This window comes from Talpa occidentalis, unplaced genomic scaffold, assembly GCF_014898055.3.
Source record: "Talpa occidentalis isolate TD23 unplaced genomic scaffold, MPIMG_talOcc4v2.1 talOcc4.9, whole genome shotgun sequence".
Taxonomy (NCBI): Eukaryota; Metazoa; Chordata; class Mammalia; order Eulipotyphla; family Talpidae; genus Talpa; species Talpa occidentalis.
In genome coordinates, this window is record NW_023605305.1 from 116,933,534 (window position 1) to 116,960,734 (window position 27,201).

The 27,201-nt window shown below is 71.4% G+C and overlaps 1 protein-coding gene across 1 annotated transcript; it reads left to right on the plus strand.

Moving 5' to 3' along the window:
- On the plus strand, positions 1-27,201 carry FAT2 (FAT atypical cadherin 2). Its single transcript, XM_037500550.1, has 23 exons — positions 1-3,265; positions 3,946-4,260; positions 5,229-5,287; positions 5,367-5,666; positions 6,236-6,446; positions 7,501-7,640; positions 8,063-8,344; positions 9,187-9,397; positions 9,861-13,928; positions 15,079-15,275; positions 16,683-16,836; positions 17,152-17,385; positions 18,865-19,248; positions 19,489-19,703; positions 20,084-20,221; positions 20,439-20,582; positions 22,035-22,232; positions 22,415-23,222; positions 23,898-24,043; positions 24,480-24,921; positions 25,132-25,282; positions 25,559-26,022; positions 26,615-27,201. Exons 1-23 carry the CDS (start codon positions 7-9, stop codon positions 27,115-27,117), a joined length of 13,023 nt encoding a protein of 4,340 aa, XP_037356447.1. The 5' UTR covers positions 1-6; the 3' UTR covers positions 27,118-27,201.

Sequence of the window (27,201 nt, forward strand, 5' to 3'; positions counted from 1 at the left end):
CCCATCATGGTTGTCGCCTTCCTGGGCTTTGCCGTGCTCTGCCTCCACGCCGCCGCCTGCGAGCAGCCCCTGGAAGGGCCGGGCCCCCCCTTGGCCTGGGGCTTCACGCACCCCGTCTACAATGCCACCATCTACGAGAACTCGGCCCCCAGGACCTACGTGCAGAGCCTGGCGAGGATGGGCGTGCGCCTGGGGGCGGCCGGCTGGGCCGTGCGCTTCCGCATCGTGGCGGGGGACGCGGCCGGCGTGTTCAAGGCGGAGGAGCAGGTGCTGGGCGACTTCTGCCTCCTGCGCATCCGGACCCGGAGCAGCAGCGCGGCCCTGCTGAACCGGGAGGTGCAGGACAGCTACGACCTGGTGGTGCAGGCCACGGAGGGCACCCAGCCGCAGGACGCCCTGGCCCGGGTGCGGGTCCGCGTGCTGGACCAGAACGACCTGAAGCCGCTCTTCTCCCCGCCCTCGTACCGGGTCACCATCTCCGAGGACACGCCGCCCCGGACGCCCATCTGCAGGGTGACGGCCACCGACGCTGACCTAGGCCAGAACGCCGCCTTCTACTACGCCTGGCGCGCCCGGCCCGAGGCCTTCGCCCTGCACCCCACCAGCGGCGTGGTCACCGTGGCCAGGAGGCTCAACGCCACGTGGCGGGGCAGGCATGAGCTGCAGGTGCTGGCTGTGGACCGCACGAGGAAGCCCTCTGAGGGCGCCAGGGCAGGCAGCCTGGCCCCGCTGCTCATCCATGTGGAGCCGGCCCCCCGGCGGCCACCGGCCATTGTCTCGGTGCGGGTGGCCCCGCTGGGTGGCAGCGAGGAGGCCACTTACGCCACCGTCATGGTAGACGTCAACGGCTCGGGCGCCCACGTGGACGCCCTGGACATCGTGGACGGGGACCCCGGGCGGCTCTTCAGGGCCGTCAGGTCCTCCTACACCCGGCGCGGTGAGTTCCGGCTGGTGGCCACCAGGGACATCGACTGGCTGGAGCACCCGCACGGGTTCAACCTCAGCCTCCAGGCCCGCGGCGGCGGCCAGCCCCCCTCCCAGGTCAGGGCCTTTCACCTGCCCCCCTGGACGCTGGCGCCCCTCACCTTCGAGCAGGCGGCGTATCAGGTGCGGCTGAGCGAGTGCTCCCCGCCCGGCAGCCGCGTGGCCTTGGTGAGGGTCAGCCACGCGCCCCCCGGCCTGCGCTACCTGCTGCAGCCCAGCCCCGAGAGCGCGGGCTTCAGACTTGACGCCGACACTGGGCTGGTGTCCACCACCAAGCGCCTGGACATCCGGGCCCACGCCCAGCACCAGCTCCTCATCAGAACCGACCCGGGTCTGGCCACCGCCACAGTGGCCGTGGACCTGGTGGACTGCAACGACCACGCCCCCGTCTTCAGCAGGCCTTCCTACGAGGCCGCCTTCGACGAGAACGTCCCTCCCGGCACCAGCGTCTTGACGGTGGCCGCCACGGACCTGGACCTCGGGGACAACGGCCACATCAGCTTTGCCATCGCTGGCCCCAGGCCTGTGCCCTTTTCCATCGACCCTGACCTGGGGGTCATCGCCACCTCCGCGCCCATGGACTACGAGCTCATGCAGAGAATCTACACCTTCCGCGTCCGGGCGTCCGACTGGGGGTCCCCGTTTCGCCAGGAAAAGGAGGTGTCTGTCTCACTGAGGCTCAGGAACCTGAATGACAACAGCCCCATGTTTGAGGCCGTTAACTGCACGGGGTCCATCCACCAGGACTGGCCGGTGGGGAAGCCACTGGCCACCCTGTCGGCCATAGACGTGGACGAGCTGCAGAACCTGAGGTACGAGCTTGTGGGGGGCAACGAGCTGGGGCTCTTCGACCTCCACCCGCTCTCCGGGGTGGTCTCCCTCAAACGCCCGCTTCCGCATCAGGCGTCTCGGCGACCCGCCAACTACTCCCTGAGGGTGACGGCCTGGGACGGGGTGCACCGGGCCCCGCCCACCCTGCTGAGCGTGGCTGTGGTGCAGGACGCCGGGCAGGAGGAGCCCGTGACCTGCCAGCAGACAGGCGCACTGGCGCTCTTCACCAGGGCCGTCCTCCACGCGGTGGGGCTTGGGGGCCCGCAGCCGGATGACCAGGAGGACATCCCGCCCTTGAGCGCCTACCAGGTCAACCGCCACACCCCCCAGTTTGCGGACCGCTCCCCGCTGTCCATCGACGTCCTGGAGCGCGCCCCCCTGCACACGTCCCTGGCCCGCCTGGCGGCCTCCGACCCCGACGCGGGCGCCAGCGGCCACCTGGTCTACGTGATCGCGGACGGCAACGAAGAAGGCCGCTTCGACATCGGGCTGGAGTCAGGGCTGCTGACGGTGGCGGCCCCTCTGGACTACGAGGTCACCCGCTCCTACGTGCTCAACGTGACCGCGTCCGACCTGGGCACGCCCCAGAAGGCCTGCTGGAGGCTGCTGACCGTGAACGTGAGAGACTGGAACGACAACGCCCCCAGGTTCCCGCCCGGCGGCTACCAGCTGACCATCCCGGAGGACACGGGGGTGGGAGCCACTGTCGCGGAGCTGAAAGCCAGAGACGCAGACTCCGAGGGCAACGGGCGGGTGCGCTACAGCCTGCTCAGCCCCACCGAGACGTTCTCCCTCCACCCCCTCACCGGGGAGCTGGTGGTCAGCGGGCGCCTGGACCGGGAGTCGGAGCCGCAGCACGTGCTCCAGGTGGAGGCCCGGGACCAGCCGCAGGACGGCCCCCAGCTCTTCGCCATTGCCGACCTGACGGTCACGCTGGAGGACGCTAACGACAACTCCCCCCAGTGCATCCCAGAGCTCAGCCGCCTCAAGGCCCCCGAGGACCTGCCGCCGGGGACGGTCCTGACCTTTCTGGACGCCGCAGACCCCGACCTGGGGGCAGCGGGAGACGTGCGCTTCACACTGCTGGATGACGCCCACGGAACCTTCCGCGTGGAGCCGGCCACCGGCGCGCTGAGCCTGGAGCGGGAGCTGGACTTCGAGAGGCGCGCCGCGTACAACCTCAGCCTCTGGGCCAGCGACGGCGGGTGGCCGCTGCCCCGCAGGACGCTCTGCCACGTGGAGGTGACGGTCCTGGACGTGAACGAGAACCTCCACCCGCCCCGCTTCAGCGCCTTCGTGCACCAGGGCCAGGTGCAGGAGAACAGCCCGGCGGGGACCCCGGTGCTGGCCGTGCCGGCCCAGGACGAGGACAGCGGCGTGGACGGGGAGGTGCGGTACTGGCTGCGCGCCGGCTCCGGCCTCACGGCCTTTGGCATCGACCAGGACACAGGTAGGGGCCGTGATGCCGGGGGAAGGCCGGGAAGGCGGGTCGCCCCTCAGGTGCGGGCTGCAGCCACAGAGGCGGAGACAGGCAGCGTCCGGCCTGCTGTGGCAGCACGAGCTCGCCCCGTGCGGGCGGAGAAGTGTGCGCGGAGAGCGGGGCCGGCCGCCACCCCACCCGTGTGCACACGCACGGCGGCCCGACACGGCTGTCAAGGTGACGCCCCCCACGGCGCCCACACGGGCCGGAGCCTCCGCTGCGCCCCCTCCCCAGAGACGCCGCCGAGCCTGGCCGCCGTCCACTCCCTTCCCCTTTGCACCTCGCGTGCCGTCGCTGCCCGTTCTGCTGCCTCCAGAGCAGAGAGCAGGAGACGTTCATTCCGAAGCCTGCCTGTGCGAGGGACGGAGCCCCGGCCGCTCCCTCACGCCAGCGGGCAGCGAGTGTCTGGGCCGCAGAGGGACGGGGACCTGCGGTGCCAGCCTGCCCTCCCGACTGGCTCCTCCTCTTCTGCGGCATAAAAAAGCTCAGACGGGCAGATGTGACTGACCGGCACCCCTGGTGTTGGGCCCTGCGATGGGGGTTGAGAACCGCCCGGCCGGCGGCTCCAGGCTCAGGGCAGGCTGGTGTGGAGGCCCCCGAAGGACACGGGCCGGCCCCGCCCTAACGCTCTGGCTGTGCGGCGTCCCCAGGCATGATCCACACCCTGGCCGCGCTGGACCGAGAAGCGGCGTCCTGCTACTGGCTGACCGTGCTGGCGGTGGACAGGGGCTCCCAGCCCCTCTCGGCGGTCACCGAGGTCTACATCGAGGTCACGGACGTCAACGACAGCCCGCCCCGCATGTCCAGGCCCGTGTTCTACCCCTGTGTGCCAGAGGACGCCCCCCCGCACACCTCGGTGCTCCAGCTGGACGCCGAGGACGCCGACCCCAGCTCCCAGGGGAAGCTGACCTTCAACATCACCGGCGGGAACCAGCAGGGGCTCTTTGCTCTCCACCCGCTCACAGGTAAGGCCGGAGCAGGGCGTCGCCACCCGCCGCCTCTCAGAGTGGACAGCATGGCCAGCGCCCCTGGACCGCACAGAACCTGTGTCGGGCTCAACCGGGCCTGCAGCATCAGAACGGGGTGGGGGACATGCAGGGACCACAGCCTGCACTTGAACAAGGCGCGGGGTCCGAAGGGCCGGTGCGGTGCTGCCTGTTACAAAGTCTAACGGGGAAAGAGGAACCCGTGGGGTCCCGGGGGGCACAGGCCAAGTCAGGGCGGGCGGGAGGCCAGGCTGTCGATGTCCGGCCGCTCCCAGGCCTGGCTCCAACCGCGGGAGCTTCAGATAGAACAACGAGTCGCACGGCCGGCCCCACCGCCCCTCAGGCCTCCCCTGCCTCTTCCCCTGCGCCTGACTGCGCCCCGGGGCTGCCCACTGACCGCCCTCTCGGCTTCCCTCGCCTGCAGCCCGGCACGGGGCCTTTGCACACACACTGGCCCCACCTGAGTCTCCTCCCTGCCGGGGGAGCCTCCGCTGTGGAACCCCGGCCGGCACCCCCACAGAGCTCCTGCTGTGTCACATCCTCCCCCGGCCCCCCCCCCCCCCCGTCTCAAGGCTGTCCCGGGACGTCTATTTGTGACCATCCTGCCCTTCACTAGACCCCACCAGCTGTCCAGGAAGCATCCTGGTGCGTTTCCTTTCTCCAGCGCCTGGCGCACAGTAGGGCCTCGCGAGCCGGGAAAAATGCGCGATGCACCGTGGCGTCCCGCACCCCCGGTCTCCGCCGAGCCCAGATGCGGCTGAGGCAGCGACGTCCGCCTTGCGAGGCCCTTAGCTCTGCACCGGGCAGTGCGATGAGCTGCCCCAGGGCTTCCGCTCAGGCTCCGATGCCCCAGCGCCCAGGAGAAGCCCTCAGGGAGCAGACGTCCCCTTCCCCGCCACGGGGTGGCCCTGGGCGCCCTGCTCACTCCGAGCTCCCGGCTCCCCCAGGTCTGCTGACCACGGCCCGGCGGCTGGACCGCGAGGTGAAGGACGAGCACATCCTGGAGGTGAGTGGCGCCGGGGCCAGGTGGGCCGTTTCTGGGGCGTCCGGGCGGGGGCGCCCGAGTCACGCCCGTCTGCTCGCAGGTGGCCGTGCTGGACCACGGGGAGCCCCCGCTGCGGTCGGTGTCCCGCGTGGTGGTGTGCGTCCTGGACGTCAACGACAACGCCCCGGCCTTCCCCCACAAGCTGTTCAGCGTGCGCCTCCCCGAGGGCGCGCCGGGGCCCGTGTACCGGCTGGTGGCCGCGGACGCCGACGCGGGCCTCAACGGCGCAGTGACCTACAGCATCGAGGAGGGCGGCGAGGGGGCCTTTGGCATTGACCCGGCCACGGGCCTGGTGTCGGCCACGGGCACCTTCAGGGCCGGCGAGTACAACATCCTCACGGTGCGGGCGCCGCGGGGGTCTGTGGGGACGGGAGGTGGTGGGGAGGGGGGAGGGCAGCGCCCACCAGGCTCGAGCGCCTCCCCCACTTGTACCCAGGAAGCCGGAAGCCCAACTCTGGCCAGAGGGTCAGAACTCTGGGCCTTTCTTGGGGGGCCCGGGGGTCTCCCCAGACGGCAGTCTGTGTCAGACGCGGATTTTGGCGGGGGAGGCTGCTCCGAATCAGGCTCAGCCTGGCGTCCTGCCCCCGTGTGGCCCTGACAGGCCCTCCCGCGCCGGGCCCTGGCCGTATGGGCTGTGGGGCGGGTAGGACTGTTCTCCTGCGGGAGGGGCCCGGGGCCAGCAGTCAGGGCGGCAGACAGGGACGGCCAGTGCCTCCCATGCAGGCCAGCCCGGGCTTCCATTAGGGGACAGCGGGCCCTGCCAGGCCAGACCCCACAAGAGGGAGGCCCTGAGAGACCCACGGTGCTCGGCTGGCGGGACCAGCGTGGGCTGGTGACCCTTGGCCTCAGGGTGCGCCGACCCTCACCTGGCCGCTCCGGCCCAGCAGCTTCCGCTCCACCTCTCTTCAGATCAAGGCCACAGACGGTGGGCAGCCCGCGCTCTCGGCCAGCGTCCGGCTGCACGTGGAGTGGGCGCCCCGGCCCCAGCCCTCCTCTGTCCCGCTGGCCTTCGACGAGCCCCACTACAGCTTCACGGTCATGGAGACGGACCCCGTGACCCACATGGTGGGGGTCCTCGGCGTCGAGGGCCGCCCCGGCCTCTGCTGGTTCAGCATCACAGGTGGGGGCCTGGCCCGTGACCCGCCCAGCTCCCACAACCTCGCCCTCGGGGCTCCCCCTGCCACCCCCGGGCGCTGGGGCCGAGGCCAGCACCTTCCGCGCTGGGGACCCGCCAGGGCCAGTCGGTGCCTTGGTTTCCCAAGCGCCTGGGAGGTGGTGGGGGAGGAAGCCCCATCTGCCCTTCCCCTTCCGCCGGGTGTGACACGCAGCGCGGAGCTGGCCACGCTGTCCCTAAAGCCCGGGCCGCTACTCCCGCACGGGCGTCCTGGCCGCTGCGCTCCTGGGAGGCGTGTTCCTGACAGCAGCTAGGGCCGGCCCCTGGGCCTCTGATGGCCCCGAGCAAGCTGCTGCTCGTCCATGTGCATGCACGCACACACGTACCTGCACACACACGCGTGTGTCTGCACATAGTACTGTGCACACATACAGCACACACACGTGTCTGCACAAGGTACTGCATGCACACGTGTCTGCACACACCTGCTAGCGCACACATGTACCAGCTCGCGCATGCACAGCGGGCCTCCAGGCCGAGTCTGCTCCGGGCCGCCCTGCCCAGCTCGGGGACAGAAGCGCCCGCCAGCTGCGACCTCTGGCGCCCTTGCAGCCCCGGTTCTCCACCCTGTGAACCTGCCGGGCCGGTCCTCCTGCTGCGAAGTGGGTGCCCGGTGCCCTCAGAACATCTGGAGACACAAACTCCTGGCGCCGGGGCGGCCGCTGTCCCCACCTCCCCTTGCTGCTCCCCACCCCTCAGGCTGCCCGCCGGTGTTGCCCAGCTCGCCCTTGGGGCTGCCGCTCAGCCCGCTTTGGGATCTCACAGCTTCCAACAGGGATCACCCTTCCCTGGGGGTTCCTGTAGCCACCCACCCCTGCCCAGCGCTCGGCTCACCGTGACCTGGACACCCACCCGCCAGGACGAGCCTGGCCTGTGCCCACCCCACACGCCCTAACGGCCCCGGAGCCACCCCCGGCTCTTCCCCAAAAGACAGTCCCTGCACCCCCACCCGCTGACGGCCAGGCCCCCGGGCCTGCCCCCTGACCACCGGTGCCCCCAGGTGGGGACCACGACATGGACTTTGACGTCGAGAAGACCACGGGCAGCATCCTCATTGCCAGGCCGCTCGACGCCAGGAGGCGGTCCAGCTACAACCTGACCGTGGAGGTGACGGACGGGTCCCAGGCCATCGCCACCCAGGTCAGGGCCAGGGGACCCCGCGTGGGGAGGGGGGGAGGCGGCCCGGTGGGGCGAGGCCTCGGAGAACGCCGGTGTGGCGCGGAGCTGAGACCCGTCTCCCTGGGGCCTCTCTGCTTCTGGGGCCGCGGGGCCGTCCCCTGCGGGGCTGCAGCAGGGGCTGGTCTGGAGTCCAGCCGAGGTGGCCCCAGGCTGCCTGGGGAGGGCGGCGGGGGGCACCCTGAGGGGCCCGGTTTCAGGCAGAATCTCGTGGGGGCTCAACGCAGAGTTCTGTGGACAAACCTTTGGCGCGGAGCCCGGCAGACGCGGCCCTGCCTGAGAGCCTCGTCTGAGCCCCTCGAGCTTGTGAAGCCACCAGCCCCCGAGCGTGGCTGCCCGACGGGGTGGGGCACAGACTCACGAGCCCCCCCCCACCCGCCCCCCAGGTCCACGTCACCATGATCGCCAACGTGAACCGCCACCGCCCCCAGTTCCTGAAGGCCCACTACGAGGTCAGTGTCCCCCAGGACACGCCGCCCGGCGTGGAGCTCCTGCAGGTCCAGGCCACCGACCCGGACCAAGGCAGGGGCCTCGTCTACACCATCCAGGGCAGCCAGGACCCAGGCAGCACCAGCCTCTTCCAGCTGGATCCGGGCAGCGGCGTGCTGGTCACTGTGGGCAAGCTGGACCTGGGCCCAGGGCCCTCCCAGCACACGCTAACAGTGATGGTGAGTGAGGGACACGGCTGGGCGGGGGCACGCGGCTGAGCTCCGGGGCCCCTGAAGAGCCGGGACCCACCCTGGCTGGCTGTTCCGCCCTGTAGAGGTGGCCCCAGGTGCCTGGCGCGAGGCAGGGGCTGCAATCCTAGACGCCCCCCAAACACCACCTCCGGGCTCTCCTGCTCCGTCTCCACGTGTCAGAGACGCCCCACCCCGGGCCAGCGCGGGGGCCCCCCGAGGGGATGCAGGGCACAGCACATGTCCTGGCTGAGCTGCCCCCCACCCCTCGGGTCCTGTGTCCTCCCACCTCAGGCCCCACGATAGCTCCGCCCCGCTGGGGTCCCCGCACCACCAGGGTCTCCTGTGGGACGGGTGCGGGGTGCGGGGCTCTGAGGGCACGTGTCCTCTTGGGCCCAGGAAGGCGCGGGCCCCACACCACTGACCCGACCTCGTCTCCTGGCCAGGCCCAGCCCAGCACAGCGCCTCAGCCCGCGAGTGCGCATCGCTGCGGCGGGCTTGGGAACGCCGCCCTGAGGCTTGTGCCCGCCTGTCCCTGAAAGCGGAACTAGCCGCTCGTACAGCGCAGCCTAACGGGCACGGAGGGGCGAGCCTATTAAAAGGGCAAAGGAGCGTGGAGGGTCTCGTCAGGCCCAGGCGGGAGCACATTTGGCCACGAGCCCCGTCCGCCCCCAGCCCCGCTCGGCGGCCCCACCCGAGGCCAGGAGTGACCGCGGGTTCCTGCCGGCCAGCCCTGGCACAGGCCCCTGCGGGGGTCCCTGCTGCGGCGCTATCACGCATGGGCGACGCCCGCCAGGCTGCGCTGACCCTGCCCCCACTGTGCCCGGCCACAGGTCCGAGACCAGGAGATGCCCCCCAAGAGGAACTTCGTGTGGGTGACCGTCCTCGTGGGGCCCGCCAACTACCACCCGCCCCGCTTCACCCAGCCGCGCTACGTGGCCAGCGCCCCGGCTGACGCGGCCCCCGGCACCGAGCTGCTGCAGGTCCGCGCCGCGGACGGGGACCAGGGAGCTGGCGGCGAGGTCCACTACACCCTCCTCAAAGGTGAGGCCCGGCCTGAGTGCGGCAGGGCGAGCGCGTGTGGGAAACCGCTGGGGCCCGAGGGTTCAGGGGCCCGGCTCTCAGAGCAGGCAGATGATCCGTCTAGAACGTTCCGCCTGGCAGGTCCACGCACCGCTATCGCCTGGGCCGGGGAGGCATGTTCACGCAGCGGGGTTGAAGTCCCAGCGGGGGCTGACCGCCGGGGGCCAGCTGGGGCCCCACCTGCCGCGTCCCCCCTGTGTCTCAGGACCACGAGGGGCTCTGTGGGGCAGAAGCCCTTCCTGCAAGGGCGCTGACCGCAGGGCAAGGGGCATGTCCCCTTGGGGCCTCAGAGGCTGATGCCGGGACTGGAGGCCTAGCTGGGAACAGCCCGTGCAGGGTTCTGCCAACCAGCTCCGGGGGCCAGGTGGGTGCAGTGGTTACCTCTGGGGTGCGGTGACTGTTGTCCATCTTGTCTTTGCTCCAGGGAACAGCGACGGTCTCTTTGACTTTGATGCCCTCCTGGGCACGGTCACCCTGGCCCGGAAGCCCGAGCAGGGCCAGTACACGCTGACGGTGAGGGCAGAAGATGGGGGCTCCCCGCCGAAGCATGACCTGGCCACCGTGGTCATTGACGTCCACCCCTCGGACAGCAGCGCCCCCACCTTCTCGGAAGCCGAGTACTTTGTGGAGATCCCGGAGTCCATCCCGCCGGGCTCCCCGATCCTGCGTGTCACGGCCGCCAGCCCCTCTGGGGTCACCTACGAGCTGAGGGAGGGCAACAAGGACGGCGTCTTCTCCATGAACACGTACTCCGGCCTCATCTGCACCCGCGGGGTGCTGGACCACGAGGCGGTCTCGTCCTACCAGCTGAAAATCCGCGGCAGCAGCCTGGCGGGCGCGTCGGCGGACGTCTCGGTCCTGGTGTCCATCCTGGACGAGAACGACCACGCGCCCGAGTTCCTGCAGCCGGCCTTCGTGGGCCGCGTCAGCGAGGCGGTGCCCGCGGGCAGCCTGGTGGCCGGCGAGGGCGGCCATGGCCCGCTGGTGCTCCGCGCACGGGACGGGGACCGCGACGCCAACGCCCTGCTGGCCTACCGCATCCTGGAGCCTGAGGCCGCCAGGGCCTTCCGGGTGGACCCCAGCATGGGCACCCTGAGCAGCGTGGGCGCGCTGGACCACGAGACCACGCCCTCCTTCCGGTTCAGGGTCCATGTGCAGGACCAGGGCCGCCCTGCGCTGCTGGCACCCGCACCCGCCTGGGTGTTGGTGCAGGTTGCGGACGTGAATGATGCCCCGCCCCGGTTCGCACAGCGGCTGTACAAGGCGGCGGTGCTGGGGCCCGCGCACCCGGGCATGGAGCTGCTGACCGTGCAGGCCCGCGACCCCGACTCGGAGGTCACCTACAGCGTGCGGGCTGGCAACGCTGACGGGGCGCTGGCCGTGCACCCCCGCACGGGGCGCGTGTCCGTGCTGTGGCCCGCCCTCCTGGGCCGCGGCCGCGAGCTGACCCTCGAGGCCTCAGACGGCCCGCACCAGGACAGCGCCCTGCTGAGGGTGACCGTCACGCCCGCCCCAAACTCCAGCCTGCGCTTCGACCGCAGCGTCTACCGGGCGGCGGTGCAGGAGGACGCGCGGACCGTGGGGACCCTGGCGACGCTGGGCGTGTGGGGCCGCCTTCCCAACGACACCCTGGCCTTCGCGCTGCTCAACGGCACGGACCTGTTCCGGATGGTGCCGACGGCGGGTGTGCTGCAGACGCGCGGCCTGGCCCTCGACCGGGAGCAGCAGGACACGCACGTGCTGGCCGTGGAGGTCAGGGACGACCGCTCGCCCCCGCGGGTGGCCCGGGCACTGGTGTGCGTGTCCGTGCAGGACGCCAACGACCACTGCCCCGAGTTCCAGCACCTGCCCTACGCTGCCGCGGTCCCCGACGGCACGGAGCCGGGCGACGTGCTGCTGCAGGTGTCTGCCACCGACCGGGACACGGGGCCCAACGGCGTGGTCACCTACGCTTTCGTGGAGGACCACCCCTACTTCCGGCTGGACCCCTACCTTGGGGACATCTCTCTCCGGAAGCCCCTGGACGAGCAGGCGCCCAATGAGTACCGGCTGCGGGTGCTGGCGCGGGATGGGGGCACCCCCGCCCTGCAGGCCACGGCAGAGGTGCTGCTGGTCGTGCGCAACGGCTCGCGCCCGCTGTTCCAGAGCCCGGCCTACCGCGTGCGCGTGCCCGAGGACGCGCCGCCCCGCACCCCGGTGCTCCACGCGCAGGCCCGCAGCCCCGAGGGCCACCGGCTCATCTACAACTTGGCGGAGACCACGACCCCGGCCGGCATCGCCGTGGACTTCCGGACCGGCGTGCTGACCGTCGCAGGCCCGCTGGACTACGAGTCGGAGCCCAGGCACATGCTCACGGTGAGGGCCACGGACACGGCGCTGGGCGCGTTCTCGGAGGCCGTGGTGGAGGTGCAGCTGGCGGACGTGAACGACAACGCGCCCACCTTCCCCCAGCGTGTCCATGCCGCGGCCGTGCCCGAGGGCCTGCCCGCCCACACGCCGGTCATCCGGCTGCTGGCCTCGGACCGTGACTCGGGGAGGAACCGCGACGTGTCCTACCAGATCGTGGAGGATGGCTCCGACGCGTCCAGTTTCTTCCACATCGACAGGGACACTGGGGAGATGTCCACCGTTCAGGAGCTGGACTATGAGACCCGGCAGCACTTCGACGTGAAGGTCAGGGCAGTGGACGGCGGTGACCCCCCGCTCACTGGGGAGACCCTGGTGGAGGTCAGCGTGTCCGACGTCAACGACAACCCCCCCGTGTTCAGGCAAGCGCAGTACGAGGCCAGCGTCAGCGAGCTGGCCACCTGCGGCCACCTGGTCCTCAAGGTCCAGGCTCTGGACCCCGACAGCGGGGACGCCGCCCGCCTGGAGTACCTGATCCTGTCCGGCAACCGGGACCGGCACTTCTCCATCAACAGCTCGTCGGGAATCATCTCCATGGTCAGCCCCTGCCACAAGCCTCTGGACGCCTCCTACAGCCTGAGGGTGGGCGCCTCGGACGGGGTCTTCCGGGCCTCGGTGCCCGTGTACATCAACACCACGCACGCCAACAGGCACAGCCCGGAGTTCCCGCAGCGCGTGTACGAGGCCGAGCTGGCGGAGAACGCAGCCGTGGGCACCCAGGTGATCGAGCTGCTGGCCACGGACAGGGACAGCGGCCCCTTCGGCGCTGTCCACTACACCATCATCAACAAGCTCGCCGGCGAGAAGTTCACCATCAGCCCCGGGGGCCGGGTGGCCACGCGGCACAAGCTGGACCGGGAGAACGCCACGGAGAGGGTCATCGCCATCAAGGTCATGGCCCGGGACGGGGGCGGCCGGGCGGGCTTCTGCACCGTGAACATCATCCTCACCGACGAGAACGACAACCGGCCCCAGTTCCGGGCGGCCGAGTACACCGTGTCGGTGCCCGCCGACGCGGGCAGGGGCTTCCCGGTCATCCAGGTGCTGGCCCACGACGCCGACGAGGGCCGCAACGCCGACGTCACCTACTCGGTGGACTCCGCGGGTGGCCCGGACCCGGAGGTCGTGGGGGTCAGCCCGACCACGGGGGTGGTCCGGGTGAAGGAGAGCCTGGCGGGGCTGGAGCACCGGGCCCTGGACCTGAAGATCAAGGCGCAGGACGGGGGCCCCCCGCACTGGGACTCGCTGCTGCGGCTGCGGCTGCAGGTCGTGCCCCGGGAGGCGCCCCTGCCCAGGTTCTCGGAGCCCCTGTACACCTTCTCCGCCCCCGAGGACCTGCCCGAGGGCGCCGAGCTCGGCTCCGTGCGGGCGCTGGCCGCCCCCGACCCGGCCGCCCCTGACCCGGTCATCTACAGCCTGGTGCCGGGCACCACGCCCGAGAGCAACCGGGACGGCATCTTCTCCTTGGACCGGAGCTCGGGGCTCCTGAAGGTGAAGAAGGCCTTGGACTACGAGTCCACCAAGTGGTACCAGATGGACCTGATGGCCCTCCGGCCCCACAACGGCACCTACTTGGCCTCCCTGGTCTCCGTCAGCATCCAGGTGAGGGACGTCAACGACAACAGGCCGGCGTTTGAGGCCGACCCCTACAGGGCCATCCTCGCGGAGAACATGCCCGTGGGCACCTCGGTCATCCAAGTGACCGCCAACGACCAGGACACCGGCGATGACGGCCGGGTGGGCTACAGGCTGCCCGCTGGCCCTGGCAGCGACGCCGACGGGCTCTTTGCCATCGACGCAGAGACAGGCTGGATCACCACCCTCCGCGAGCTGGACTGCGAGGCCCGCCGGACCTACCGCTTCTACGTGGTGGCCCACGACCACGGCCAGGCTGTCCAGCTGTCCTCCCAGGTCCTGGTGGAGGTCACCGTGACGGACGAGAATGACAACCCCCCGCGGTTCACCTCCGAAGACCACCGGGGGTCTGTGGTGGAGAACGGCGACCCCGGGGAGCCCGTGGCCAGTCTGCGGACCCTGGACGCCGACGTCGCTGAGCAGAACCGGCAGGTCACCTGCTACATCACAGGTGAACGGCCGCTGTGGGGCGGAGCCGGAGGGCGCGAGGCCAGGAGAGGGCCTGGGGCTGGCCCTGGCTCCGCCACTCCCCGGGAGTGTGACCTGGGCGCGGCCCTCAGAGCCAGACCCTGCTGGCCCGGGGGGAGCCGCCGGCCTCCTCCCTCCCCTCGCAGGGCAGGCGGCTCTCGCTGGGGCCGAAGCCCTGGCAGCCCCGGTAAACCGGGAGGTGCTTGGCCATGAGGGTCTCCAGTTACTCTAGGTAACGGGGGTCACGCTGAGCGCGCGGGTGGGCTGGCAGAGACACTGTCCGCTCACGGTCAGCTCAGACGAGGACGCCCCAACCTCTGTCCAGAGATGGCCTGCTGCGGGCGTGGGCAGATGGTGGCCTCCGTGGGCCTCATGCCGCATGGGGCCCCGGGCAGATGGGACCCCCAAGCCGATCCCCCCTGAACACGGGAGAGCAGGCGGGCGGGGCATGCCTGGCCCTCTCAGGCGGGCAGAGCCACACCTGGCCACTGCGTTCCTCAGTGGACTGCAAGCCGGCCATGGCCACCCTGCCCAGCGGCCAAACCACCACCAGTGGCCGAGAGGATCTGTGCTGGCCGGGCCCCTTCCCGGTCCCTCCTCCAGTGGAGGGTGGGCAGCAGGAGCTTCCGCCGCCTTCGAGGCCCTGTAAGCAGGTCCCGTCAGGGCTGGAGCAGGGCAGAGGCCTCGGGCCGGTGGCCCCCGCAGCGTCAGCAAGCACAGCTCTCGTGGTGGCTGCGTCGGGCTCCACTCTCTGAGGGTGCCTCCCGCCACGTCTGGCGTCTAGGCGTCCAGCATGGGCAGCTGGTGCCCCTGAGGCTGTCCTCCCTGCGACCCCTCAGCATGCGAGTGGCCCTTGCTGCAGAGCAGACCCTGGACACCAGGCGGTGCAGCTGGGGACTGTCGGTGCCCCTCGCTCCCCCTCACCCTGCCTGACGCTGGCTGGAGCTCCTCACAGGGCGGCGCCCTGGACAGGGGCCCTCGAAGCCAGGGCAGAAGTCCCGGCCACGCGGGGGCTGGGTCGAGCGGCGGGTCTCCCGCACGGGGGCCCGGGGGCCTTCCGCCATGCTGGAGTCGGGCGGGCAGCTGCCAGCTCCTGGCGCTTGGCTCCTGGAAGCTCCATCCTGTCCTTGTAGAGGGCGACCCCCTGGGCCACTTCGGCATCGACCGCGTTGGAGACGAGTGGAAGGTCTTCTCCAGGACGGCGCTGGACCGCGAGCACACGGCCAAGTACCTTCTCAGCGTCACGGCCTCGGACGGCAAGTTCCAGGCCTCCACCCTCGTGGAGGTCTTCGTGCTGGACGTCAACGACAACAGCCCGCAGTGCGCCCAGGTGAGGCCGCGGGGGGAGGAGCCGGGGCCGCAGGGGTCACTCTGGCCAGCAACTTGGCTGCCCGCGGGGTGTCACCACGCTCTCTAGAACCGCGGTCCATGGTTCCCGCCCCGCCGAGTCCACCTCTCAGGCAGCGCAGAAGAGACCTCTCCGGCCTAAGGCTCAGCGCAGGGTCTGGCCGCTCCCCTGGGGGGCACTAGTCACTGTTCAGTGCACCAGAGACCCCTACCCAGCCCATGAGAGCTGGGGGCCGTCTGGCACGGACCCCCCAGGTCATGTGAGCACGACATGGGCTGGGGGACATTCTTGGGGGGCCTCACACAGCCCAGCCCACTCTTCCCCTGGGGGTGCGTGTCCGGGGGACATGTGTCCGGTGGGGTGAGCAGGGCTGTGTCCCTGAGGTGCTTCGCAGCCTCGTGGCTTTGCTTTGGGCCACATACACTTTCTGAACACAGGAAGGCGTTTTTAACTCTTGGGGTTCACGACCTTGGGACAGAGATCTCAGACACACTGAAACTCGGCCTGACTTGACAACGTCTCAAATGAGCACAGCCCAAGTCCACACCAAGCCGGCACGGCCACGTGAGCGCACGCTGACCACACACGCAGGTCTCTGGAAATGCGAGCACACACGTGTGCACACCCAGTGTCACCCGCCCTCACCACGCACCTCACACATGTGCACACGTCACCCTCACACACGTCCACGTGGACACAGTCCACATGCCCATCCACACTGCCGTCCACACTGAGACCACACGAGCAGCCGAGGCGAGGGGGGCTGCCAGGGAGCAAGGGCAGAGCCCACAGCGTCCGGGGGGACACCCTGGGTGTCGTCAGCAGGGCAGCCCTGGGGGGTGAGGGCGGCCACGCCCTCCTCCCCACCCCTCAGCCGCCCACCCTGGCGAGGGACCTCCATCCGGTGGGGGGGCCAGGACCAAGCCTCCTGCCTTCCGGGGGCTGCCAACAGCCCACAAGCACCCCAGGGCCCAGGCGTACCCGCCCCGCCCGGGCCCACAGCCATGGCCAGCAGCGGCGGGACAGCCGGTTCCCAGACGCACCAGCCTCGGCCTGTGCAGGCCCCCGGGAGGTCCCGGCGGGGGGCTTGTGCGGTCCGGGGTCCAGGCCTGAGCAGACAGTGAGGGCTCCCGGGACGCGGCTGGGATGAACCTGCTGGGGCACCAGAAGGGTGAGGGGTCGGCCTGACCACCCCGTCAGGCCCCCCTGTGCCGGGAGCCCAGAACCCCCAGAGAGGCCCTTGGTGCCCTGGGGGGCCGCCCTTTCCCGCCCCCAGTCTTCATGGCCAGCGTCCGCCACCCCAGCGCCCACAGCCCCGTCCCTGCCGCTCGCCGCCCCGCGGTCCCCTGCCCCTCCCTGCCCTCAGCGCCGCGGCCTGTCCCCTGCCAGCTCCTCTACACGGGCAGCATCAGAGAAGACGCCCCCCCGGGACGCTTCATCCTGAAAGTCTCCGCCACGGACGCGGACTCGGACACCAACGCCCAGATCACCTTCTCCCTGCACGGCCCCGGGGCCGACGCCTTCCAGATGGACCCGCACACAGGTGGGCCGCCTGCCCGTCGGCGGGTGATGTGGGGCCAGCCGGGCCTCAGGGCCGGTGCCCGCCGGGGTGCCAGGTGCTAGAGGCGGGCCGGGGCAGCTCAGCCGCGGGGTACTCGCCACGGGAAAGAGGGGGTGCTGCCCTCCCCCGGGGTGCCCGCGCTGGGCGGCCCACCTCTCTGGGCTGCACCAGCACATTGACGGGGGGGGGGGGCTGCACAGAGGGGTGCGGTGATGCCGCATCTGACGCCACGTCGAGGGGGCGGCTCGCACGGGGCCGGTGCCCAGGGAGAGCTCACTGCCGTGCTTCCCTGGCCAGGGGAGCTGACCACACTCATGGCCCTGGACCGCGAGCGGGAGGATGCGTACAGCCTGGTTGCCAAGGCAACGGACGGGGGCGGCCGGTCGTGCCAGGCAGACGTGCACCTGCGGGTGGAGGACGTCAACGACAACCCGCCCCACTTCTTCCCCGGCCACTGCACTGTGGCCGTCTTCCACAACGCCACCGTCAAGACGCCCGTGGCCGTGGTGCTGGCCCGCGACCCTGACCAAGGTGAGCGGGGCCTCGGCACGGGGCGGGCGGCAGGTGGACCCCCACACAGCCGGGAGCTGGTGCCGCGACGGAGGCCCCGGCCACAACTGAGGGGGACTGTCCCGCGCTGCTCTGAGACCCAGCCTCGGCATGTGCGGGGTGGCCAGCGGCCAGCACCCGGGACACGCCAGTGGGCTCCGTCGGCCAGGTCACACAGGAAGGGGCTGGCCCCAGCCCCGCCAAGCCTGTGGCATCCGGGGCCAATTTCCTGTCCAGTGACGGGGTCAAGTTCTCCTTCAATGTGGACGCAGCTGGGAATGCCTGCCACGGGCCGCTGTCCCCCTGCCACGGGGACGGGCTATGTCTGCGTCGGCCCCGCTGCCCCGCAGTCCGCCCGTGCCAGCCGCCCTGCATCCCTGGCTCAGACCTCATGGCTTGGCGGCTGCTGCTGGGGTAGACAGGCCCCCACAAGGCGGCCAGGCTGCTGCAGGCGGCCGGGCCTGCTCCCTGGACACGCAGAAGGCTGAGGGCTCCCTGAGGCTTGACTTCTGGCTTGAGGAGGTGCGGCTTGGGGGAGTAGGTGCTGGGGTGAGGGATCCGTGCTCAGAACCGTCCACTCCCGAGGCAGGCACCCTGCTGCCCAGGCAGCCCTTCCCTGAGACTCCCACCATGGACACTGCCAGGGCCGGCCCTGCCCCTTGGGGGACAGCCACTCGGGGCTGGGGAGCGACTGCTCCAGCCCACACTCCCTTCTCTGGGCAGAGGGCCCAGCTGCCCGGGGTCGTTGCGCCCCAGCTCCTCCTAGGGGAGCCGGTTCACGGGCACCCGAGTCCCCACCCAATGCCCCACATGCCCCCACACAGCTGCCTGTCCTGAGGCCGAAGGGTTTACGGAGTGTGTGCAGTTTACGCAAACTCCCCGAGCGGCGGTCAGCGCCCTGCCTCGGGTGCGTCCCCCATGCGTGTCCCTGGCCGGTGAGCCCGTCTTGGGACGACACTCACGGGAGCCCAGCTCAGGCCTGGCTGGACAGCAGAGCTCAGCTCTGGCTGCAGCCAGTGCCACCAGGGCATCCACTCTCCCTGGGGCTGCTCTCGCGCCCATTACTGACCTGGCGACAGGCGCCAGGAGAGCAACCTGGGCCGGGCCGTGCTGCGCGCTGGGGCCTCTCTGCTGAGTGCTGTAGGGGTGCGGGACCCCACAGCCTGACTCGTGCCCGAGCCGGTCCAGGCCTGGTTCCAGGACCACAGTGCAGATCAGAGCCCTGTGGGTCGCTACCGGGAGTGGGGCAGGTAAAGCCACAGGTAAAGCCTGGACTCCCCCAGGGCACCGCAAGAGGACTGCACGGGTTTGTAGATGTCTTTCCACGAGGCCTCAGCCCTACCCCCGCCCGAGACTCAGCCCCAGTCAGCCCGCGCACACCGCCCTGCCGGCTGCTCTGGGCCTCCTGGGCCCACTGCTGGTCACAGGGCCCGGCCGCGGGGTCACACGCTGTCCCCACAGGCGCCAACGCCCAGGTGGTCTACTCTCTGACGGACTCCGCCGAGGGCCGCTTCTCCATCGAGGCCACCACGGGCGTGATCCGGCTGGAGAAGTCGCTGCAGGCTGGGCCGCAGGCTGCCCTGGAGCTGACCGTGCGGGCCTCTGACCTGGGCACCCCCATCCCACTGTCCACGCTGGGCACGGTGACGGTGTCCGTGGTGGGCCTGGACGACTACCTGCCCGCGTTCCTGAGCCCCGAGCACAGCGTGCAGCTGCCCGAGGACGCCCAGCGCGGCACCGAGGTCCTGCAGCTGTCCACCCTCACCCGCCCGGCCGCCCAGAGGGCCGCCTACCGCCTGGTCAGCGGGAACGAGCAGGGCAGCTTCCGCCTGGACACCCACACAGGTGAGACGGCGCCCGCAGTCCTGCCCTGCACACAGGGACGGGGGAGGGGAGGGGACGGGGGAGGGGGGAGGGTGGCGGGGGAGGGGGAGGGGAAGGGGATGATCACGGACGGAATCGCGAGCCGGGACGGAGGACGTGGGGGCAGGTCCTTCTCCCACAAGCCTGTCCAGGGGTTCCCGCCCTCCGTCGGCCACCTCCGCCCCGGTTCCCTCACTGCCCCCCTCGCCTCTGGCCTCCCAGGGGTCCTGTACGTGAACAGGAGCCTGGACTTCGAGACAAGCCCCACGTACTTCCTGTCCATCGAGTGCAGCCGGAAGGGCGCCTCCGCCCTCAGCGACGTGGCCACGCTCGTGGTCAACATCACGGACGTGAACGAGCACCGGCCGCGGTTCCCCCGGGCCGCGTACAGCGCGCGGGTGCTGGAGAGCGCCGCGGCGGGGGAGCTGGTACTCACGGTGAGGGCGGCGGCGAGCCCCGGGCCACCCCCGGGCCCCGGCCAGCCGCTCCGGGTGTCACCAGCTGCCGCGGCCAACTCCCTCTCGGCAGGGCTGGGCGCGGGCGCCCCAGGGGCAGCTCAGGGCAGGGACAGGAGACCTGTGCGCCCCAACAGGTCGCAGAGCAGGCTGAGGCCGGCCGCCGCGGCCCTCCCTCGCCGCCCGCGGTGGCCCTGCACCCCGAGCCCCGCCCCACAGGCCCCAGCCCGTCCCGCCCCCCAGGCAGCACGGCCACTGTGCCCTGCGCCCGCAGCGAGCGCATCGTAGTGGGCCCCAATTAGACACCCCCATGCCCGGCCCAGGCCCCCGGCCCCGCCTCCATCCCCGCCCACCTGTGGCAGGTGTCCGCGACGGACGAGGACGGGCCCCTGAACAGCGCCATCACCTACAGCCTCGTGGGCGGCAACCAGCTGGGCCACTTCGCCATCCACCCCGAGAAGGGGGAGCTCCGGGTGGCCAGGGCCCTGGACTGGGAGCAGGTGAGCAGCAGGGCTCCCCAGCCCCGAGGCCAGGACCGGCCTCACTTCCCCAGGCCTCGTCTCAGCCCCGCCCTCTCCATGGCCCGTGGGGCCGGAGGCGGGAGGGGCAGGGTGCGGACCTTCCCCGCCGTTCCTCACCACTGCCTGGGAGGCAGCGGCGGCAGCGGCAGGGACAGGTGGGAGGGAGGGCTCTGCTGACCGCTGGGTCCGGCTCTAGATTTCGAGCTACTCCCTGCGGCTCCGAGCCACCGACAGCGGGCAGCCGCCCCTGCACGAGGATGCGGACGTGGCCATCCAGGTGGTGGACGTCAACGACAACCCGCCCAGGTTCTTCCAGCTCAACTACAGCACCTCTGTCCAGGTAGGCGGCCAGCACCTGCCCCGGCCCCTCCCGGAGGGCTCCCCCGCCCTCGGTCCCCCGGCCTGCCCGTGCCCTGGACGGTGTCCCCGCGGCCGTCAGCCTGCCCTGCCGAGGCGGGTGTGCAGGGGGCTTAGCCTCAGGCTGGGGCCTCCCGGCTCGCAGACCACAGTGGAGGCGCAGAACCGGGCCACGGCCAGCAGGTGGCAAGCCTGGCTTTGCCTCCCGAAGTCTCCAGATCCTCAGCTCTTTCTACCCCAGTGGTTTGTAGACAGGGCTTGGAGAGGACCTCGGGCGCTGTGACCAGAGGGGCAGGGAGGTGAGGCTGTGGGCAGGCGGGCAGAGCTGTGCGTCCTGCTCGGCGCTGGCCAGGTCACGCCACCCGCTTTGGTCATTTCCATGTTTTGGCTGCAAGCGGCAGGCCTGACTGAGGGTCCCGTACGCGATGAGGACTTCCTCCCCCGCCTCACGAAAGGCCCGAGTGGGAGACGCCCTCCCAGCACAGCTGTTTGAGCAGGAAGGTGACACCGCGCTCCGGCGGGCGTCCCACCTCGTGGCTGCCTCGCGGCTACAGCGCTCCGGCACCACGCCCCCGTCCAGCCCAGCGCAGAGGCCAGCAAGGGCTCCACTCCTGCACAGCCCACGGGTATCACAGAAGAAGGTTGTGCAGGGCCTTTGCCTGGTGGACTTCCCTGCGGCCGGCACGGGAGCACATGACCGCCCCTCAGCCAACAACTGGCCTGGGACGCAGACCGTCGCGACCGCCGCCCGGGCACAGCCCAGCCCTTCCCGGACAGCGCACGCTTTTCGCAGATGCTGCCGCCCCGGCCCAGCTGGACAAGATCAGTGTTTGTACGAAGGAAGAGAAACGTCTGTTTCCAAAGCCACCAGCTTGTCTGTCCATGAGACTGTGATGCTGAGACCACAGGGGACACCGCCCCCCAGGAGGGCGCCAGGCAGGGCCAGCGGGCGGCCTCACCGCCTGTGGGCGGCCTGACCGCCGTGGGTCTTCTAAGCAGGAGGCCTCCGTGGGTGCTCAGCTGACCCTAGGTGGCCCAGAACTCCCAGGGGGGCCCCAGGTGCTGACTAGTTCACACACGTGAGCCAGCAGCTGTGGACCCATGGCCAGTCACCCGCTGCCGGTGACCCGACCCGAAGGCCGCTCCGGCCCCCATGGGCCTGTGTCTAAGGCCCGGCCCTGCCCTCAGAGGGCTCTGCCGGACAGATAAGGGACAGCTCGCTCAGGGGCACAGTGAATGAGTGAGCGAACGAAGGAACACGCGGACCGCTAACTGGAGGCCGGCAGACGGAGGGGCGGGCAGGCGGGAGGACGGACGGGTGGGGGCAGACGACGGCTGAGGTCCACGGCCTGGCCTGGCAGCGGCGGGTGCGGAGGACTCATTTGGGACGGAGGGTCCCGTCCTGCTCCCTGACGCCCTGTTGGTCTGGCCCCAGGAGAACTCCCCCACCGGCAGCAAAGTCCTGCAGCTGATCCTCAGTGACCCCGACTCCCCAGAGAACGGGCCCCCCTACTCATTCCGAATCACCCAAGGGAATGACGGTGCTGCCTTCCGGGTGACCCCGGACGGCTGGCTGGTGACCGCGGCAGGGCTGAGCAAGGCGGTGCGGGACCGGTATCAACTCCAGATCGAGGTGCGGGGGGCTCGGGCGAGGCAGCCCTGGGAGGGGGGGTGGGGGGCAGGCACCTGGGAAGGCCCCTCGGGACGGAGGAGGCCGCGGTGCAGCTCGCCGGCCCTCACCCCTGCGGCCGCTGCCGGCCTTCCCGGGCCCCGCTGCCGGGCCCAGTGGTCACGCAGAGCCCAACATGCCCACAGGTGTGGGACAGCGGCGCGCCCCCACTCTCGTCCTCCACGGCCGTCAGCGTCCTCGTGGCCGAGCAGAGCCGCTACCCGCCCTCCGCCCTCCCCCTGGAGGTCTTCATCACTGTGGGGCAGGGGGAGTTCCCAGGCGGCCTGGTGGGGAAGATTCACGCCACAGACCGAGACCCCCAGGACACGCTGACCTTCGCCCTCGCGGGCGGGGCCCTGGACGGGCGCTTCTCGGTGGGCGCGGCCGACGGCACCATCCTGGCAGCCCGGGGCCTGCCCTGCGGCCACTACGCCTTCAACGTCTCGGTCAGCGACGGCACCTTCGCGGCCTCCGCGGGTGTCCAGGTGCACGTGTGGCGGGCGGGCGAGGAGGCCCTGCGGCGCGCCCTGTGGCTGGGCTTCGGCCAGCTCGGCCCCGAGGAGCTGGTGAGTGACCACTGGCGGAACCTGCAGCGCTTCCTCGGCCGCCAGCTGGGCGCCCGGCGCGGCCACATCCACCTGGCCAGCCTCCAGCCAGCGGAGGCCGCGGCGGGGGTGGACCTGCTCCTGGTCTTTGAGGGGCGCTCTGGAAACTTCTCGGAGCTGCAGGAGCTGGCGGCCACCCTCGCCCGCTCGGCCCGGGAGCTGGAGCAGGCGGTGGGCATTCAGATGCGCGCGGCCGTGCCCGTGGTGCCCTGCCCGGGGCCCAGCTGCCAGGACCACGCCTGCCGGCACGCGGTGGAACTGGACCCGGCCCCGGGGTCCACCTACAGCACCGCGCGGCTCAGCATCCTGACCCCGAGACACCGCCTGCGCCGGAGCTGCGCCTGCAACGGTGAGGGGCGGGGCCGGCGAGGGGCGGGGCATGGCCGGGGGCGGGGCCAGGCTGGGGCGGGGCAAGAAAGGGCGGGGCCAGAGTGGGGCACAGCCGGGGCGGGGCATAGCTGAGGGCGGGGTCGGGAAGGGGCGGGGCCGGGAAGGGGCGGGGCATAGCTGGGGCGGGGCTGGGAAGGGGCCAGGGCGGGGCACGGCTGGGGCGGGGCCGGGAAGGGGCGGGGCATAGCTGGGGCGGGGCCGGAGGGGCGGGGCCTGGGCGGGGCCTGGCTGGGGCGGGGCCGGCGCCAGGCGGGACACGTGGCTCCCCGCCCCGGCGCCTTCCCGGCCTCCTGGAGGGGACGGGGCTGCTGACCCGCGCCCTCCGCTCTGCCCTCCCCGGCCTTTGTCCCCTCCTCGGTGCCCCCTCCTCGCTGTCCTCTCCCGGGTCCCCAGGGTGCTCCCCGGCCCCCGGGCCCCATACGCCGACTCGGGGGTTCGCAGCCGGACCGATCCCGGAGGGGGGAGGCCCAGCGTCGCGGGAGCCGAGGGGCTCGAGTCTGGGGCCGCCTCTCCCGCGCGGGCCGAGCTCACTCCTGACCCGGGACGGCCGCGGGGCAGCTGGTCCCCGCCCGGCTGCCAGTGGCCAGGCTGGAGGCCCAGCGCCCGGCTCAAGGTGACGCCCGGCTGCCCACAGGCACGGCCGCGAGGTTCAGTGGGCAGAGCTTCGGGCGGTACCGCCTCGCAGGGGCACAGCCCTGGCACGTGCGCTTGCGGCTGAGGACCCTGCAGCCCCGGGCCGTCGTCCTGTCCATCAACGGGACCTCGAGCGTGTCCCTTCAGGTGAGGCCAGCAGCAGGGCCTTGAGGACACCGAGTGCACCGGGCCCCAGGCCCCCCCCGCCGCGGCAAGGCCGTCCAGGCCGGCGGCTCTGCGGACAGGGGAAGGGCCGTGCCGGTCATCAGGCCAGCCGGGGAGGCGGGTCGCAGGCCCAGACCGTGAGCAGCGCAGGGGCACACGGGGCCCGGAGGGTGTGGCACCCAAGACAGCACGGGAGGTGCCCAGGGCAGGGGTCCTGGTCAGCAGCAGCTCTGGCAGGCGTCCTCACCGAGTGGAGGTGATGTGGCCGGATGCCCGTGGGGCAGAGCTGGCCAGCAGGGGCCAGAGGAGGGCCAGTCCTCTCCACGCACGCCTGGACAATGTGGCCGTGCCGCCCCGCAGACACGGGGGGCTCTGGCCTGGCCGCTCAGGCCGCGCTTATGCCTCCGTGCTTTTGCAGCTGCTGGACGGGGCGCTCCGGCTGGAGTACCACTGCCCCGGGGGCGTCCACGCCAACCTGTCCTCCCCGCGTGGCGTGAACGACCAGGAGTGGCACTGGGTGCACATAGAGGAGACTGGCAACGTGACCCGCCTGCGGGTGGACGGGGCAGCCGGCACCACCCTGGTGCTCCCCGATAGCTGCCAGGGCCAGGCGCCCCAGCGAGACCTGCTTCTGGGCGGCCTGGCTCCCCCCGGCGCCCGCCTCCACATCACCCACGGCTTCCAGGGCTGCCTGGATGCTGTGGCCATTAATGGGGAGCCGCTGGAGCTGCTGGCCCCCGAGAGGAGGGCGGGAGGCCTGCTGGAGACCCACACCCTGACCCCCTGCTGCCCACACAGTGGCCTCTGCAGCCAGAACCCCTGTCTCAACGGGGGGCGCTGCACACAGACCCCCGGGGCAGGTAAGGCCCGGCTGCCCTTCCACCAGCCCCCAGGGAGAGGGGGCTCCCCGCCAGAGTGCCTGGTGTTAGCCCAGGGGTGGGGGCAAGTGCTAAACGCCCCTCCCTCTCCTGCTGGGGTGCATGGGTGGAGCCTCCAGGGCACCTCCCCTCCAGAGAGCTGCTCTCCTCGGGGGTGCTGCCCCCGCCCTTCACTTCCTCTCACCCCCACAGGCTACGCATGCTCCTGTCCCCCCCAATTCTCCGGGCAGCACTGCGAGCGGAGGGAGAACTGCTCCTGGGCACCCTGCCCTGAAGGCAGGGCCTGCACCTCCGCCCCCGGGGGCCACCCCTGCACCTGCCCTCACCCCCACACTGGGGACAGGTGAGTACGGTCTCCCCTGGGGAACACAGGGCGGCCTCTGTGGGGGCGTGGAGCCTGGGGCAGGGCCCGCCCTTCGCTGGCTTCGGCTCGGGCAACTGCCCGCCCCACACTCGGGCGGCACCACAGCCACGGGCCCAGGGTCTAAGGGGGCTGGAGACCTCTCTCCTGCCCCGCGCCTGGCCCCAGAGAGGCCCGCACTGGCCTTGTAGGGCGCAGGCTGGGGCTGCCCCGAGGCCCAGGAAGGTGGGACCGGCAGTGACCCCCCTCTGTCCCCAGGTGTGAGATGGAGGCCAGGGGCTGCGCGGAGGGGCTGTGCCTGGTCACCCCGGCCATCAGGAGTGGCGACTGGGGGCTGCAGGAGGCCCTGCTCTTTGCCCTGGTGCCCGCGCTTGCCGTTGGGGCCACCGTGGGGCTGTTGTTGTGCCGTCGCCGCTGCCGCCAGGCCCACAAGCCCGTGGCTGCCGACGACCCAGACCTCCTGGCCAGGAGCGTGGGTGTGGACACCCAGGCTGCACCCGCCGTCGAGCTCAACCCCGTGGGCCCCTGCTTGCGTGGGGGCCTCGGCCAGGCGGAGCCCGGCAAGGCGGCCGGCCCCGGGGAGCTGGTCACCTTCGGGCCCAGCTCCAAGCAGCGGCCGGTGGTCTGCAGTGTCCCACCCCGGCTCCCTCCCGCGGCGCTGCCCGCCCGCGCCGACCACCACACACCTGTCATCAAGAGGACCTGGACAGGCGAGGACACAGGTGAGCCAAGGCCCCAGGCCGAGACACTGCCCGAGGTGGAGTCCTTTGGGGGGGCTCAAGGTGGCCTGAGGCCAGGCGTCGGGGCTTGTCCACCGCCATCCCTGCACATCCAGTCCCCATGGGCAGAGTCCCCTCAAGGCCCCGTGAGTGGCGGAGCACTGCGTCCCCTCCCAGTCCCAGCACAGGGTGGACAGCGCAGGGGGCCAGGGGAGGGGGTAAAGGGGTTTTCCGGGGAGGAAGCAGCAGCCCAGGCCCCAAATCCTGAGGTCAGCCCTATGGAGGACAGGCCAGTGGACTCTGCCCTGCTGCCTTGCCGGCCGGCCCAGCAATCACACAAGCACTTCCCTCCTCTGGCCACCGGTCACTGGCCCAGAAGACCCAGCATGGGCTCTAAGTGGCCCAGCCCCGTGGGCCCAGAGCCACGTCTGTATCCTACAGTCAACAGGCGGCCAGCGGGGACCGGGCAGCCCCAAGGGAGGTGTGGGGTGTCACCTTCCCTGCCGCCACCCTACGTCAGCAGGGCGGGCCCTGGCGGGCGGGGAGCAGCTATCAGGAGTCCGGCTGGGATCTCACCCACCCTCTGTCCCTCCAGGGTTCCCAGGCACAGCCACGGTCTGGCCCCCCACCTACTCCAGGAAGGAACGCTGGGAATACGCCCCCCCTGAAGCGACGCCTCACCGCCACCAGCCCCCCATCCCGATGCCGGAGCCCCCAGGCCTCTACGGGGGCTTCCCCTTCCCCCTGGAGCTGGAAAACAAGCGAGCCCCTCTCCCGCCCCGCTACAGCAACCAGAACCTGGAGGACCTGCTGCCCCCGCGGCCGTCCAGCCCCCGGGAGCACCTGCTGGCCCCGCGGCCCGGCGAGTACACGGCCGTCAGCTACTACCACCCGCGGCCGGGCGCCGGGGGGCCCTGCCTGCTCGAGGGCGGCTACAAGGGGGTGAGCGTGCGCCTCAGCCGGGCTGGGCCCTCCTACGCTGACGGCGAGGCGGGGGGCAGGCTGCCCGCCAGCCGCATGCCCCCAGCGCCCCCCGACTACGAGGGCTCGGACCAGGTGGAGAGCGACTACGGCAGCTGCGAGGAGGTCATGTTCTAGCTGCCCGCGTGGAGGCCACGGGCCTGTCTGGGTGGGCGCCCAGCCCGGCTGCCTGTCTCATCTCGAGTTGCTCTTCCAGGTGGC

Excerpts from the sequence above, each read along its gene's own strand:
- FAT2 (XM_037500550.1), top strand. The coding sequence starts at position 7 with ATGGTTGTCGCCTTCCTGGGCTTTGCCGTGCTCTGCCTCCACGCCGCC. Across the intron at positions 16,837-17,151 it reads CCAGATGGACCCGCACACAG|GGGAGCTGACCACACTCATG; the intron begins GTGGGCCGCCTG and ends TTCCCTGGCCAG. Across the intron at positions 19,249-19,488 it reads CCGCCTGGACACCCACACAG|GGGTCCTGTACGTGAACAGG; the intron begins GTGAGACGGCGC and ends CTGGCCTCCCAG.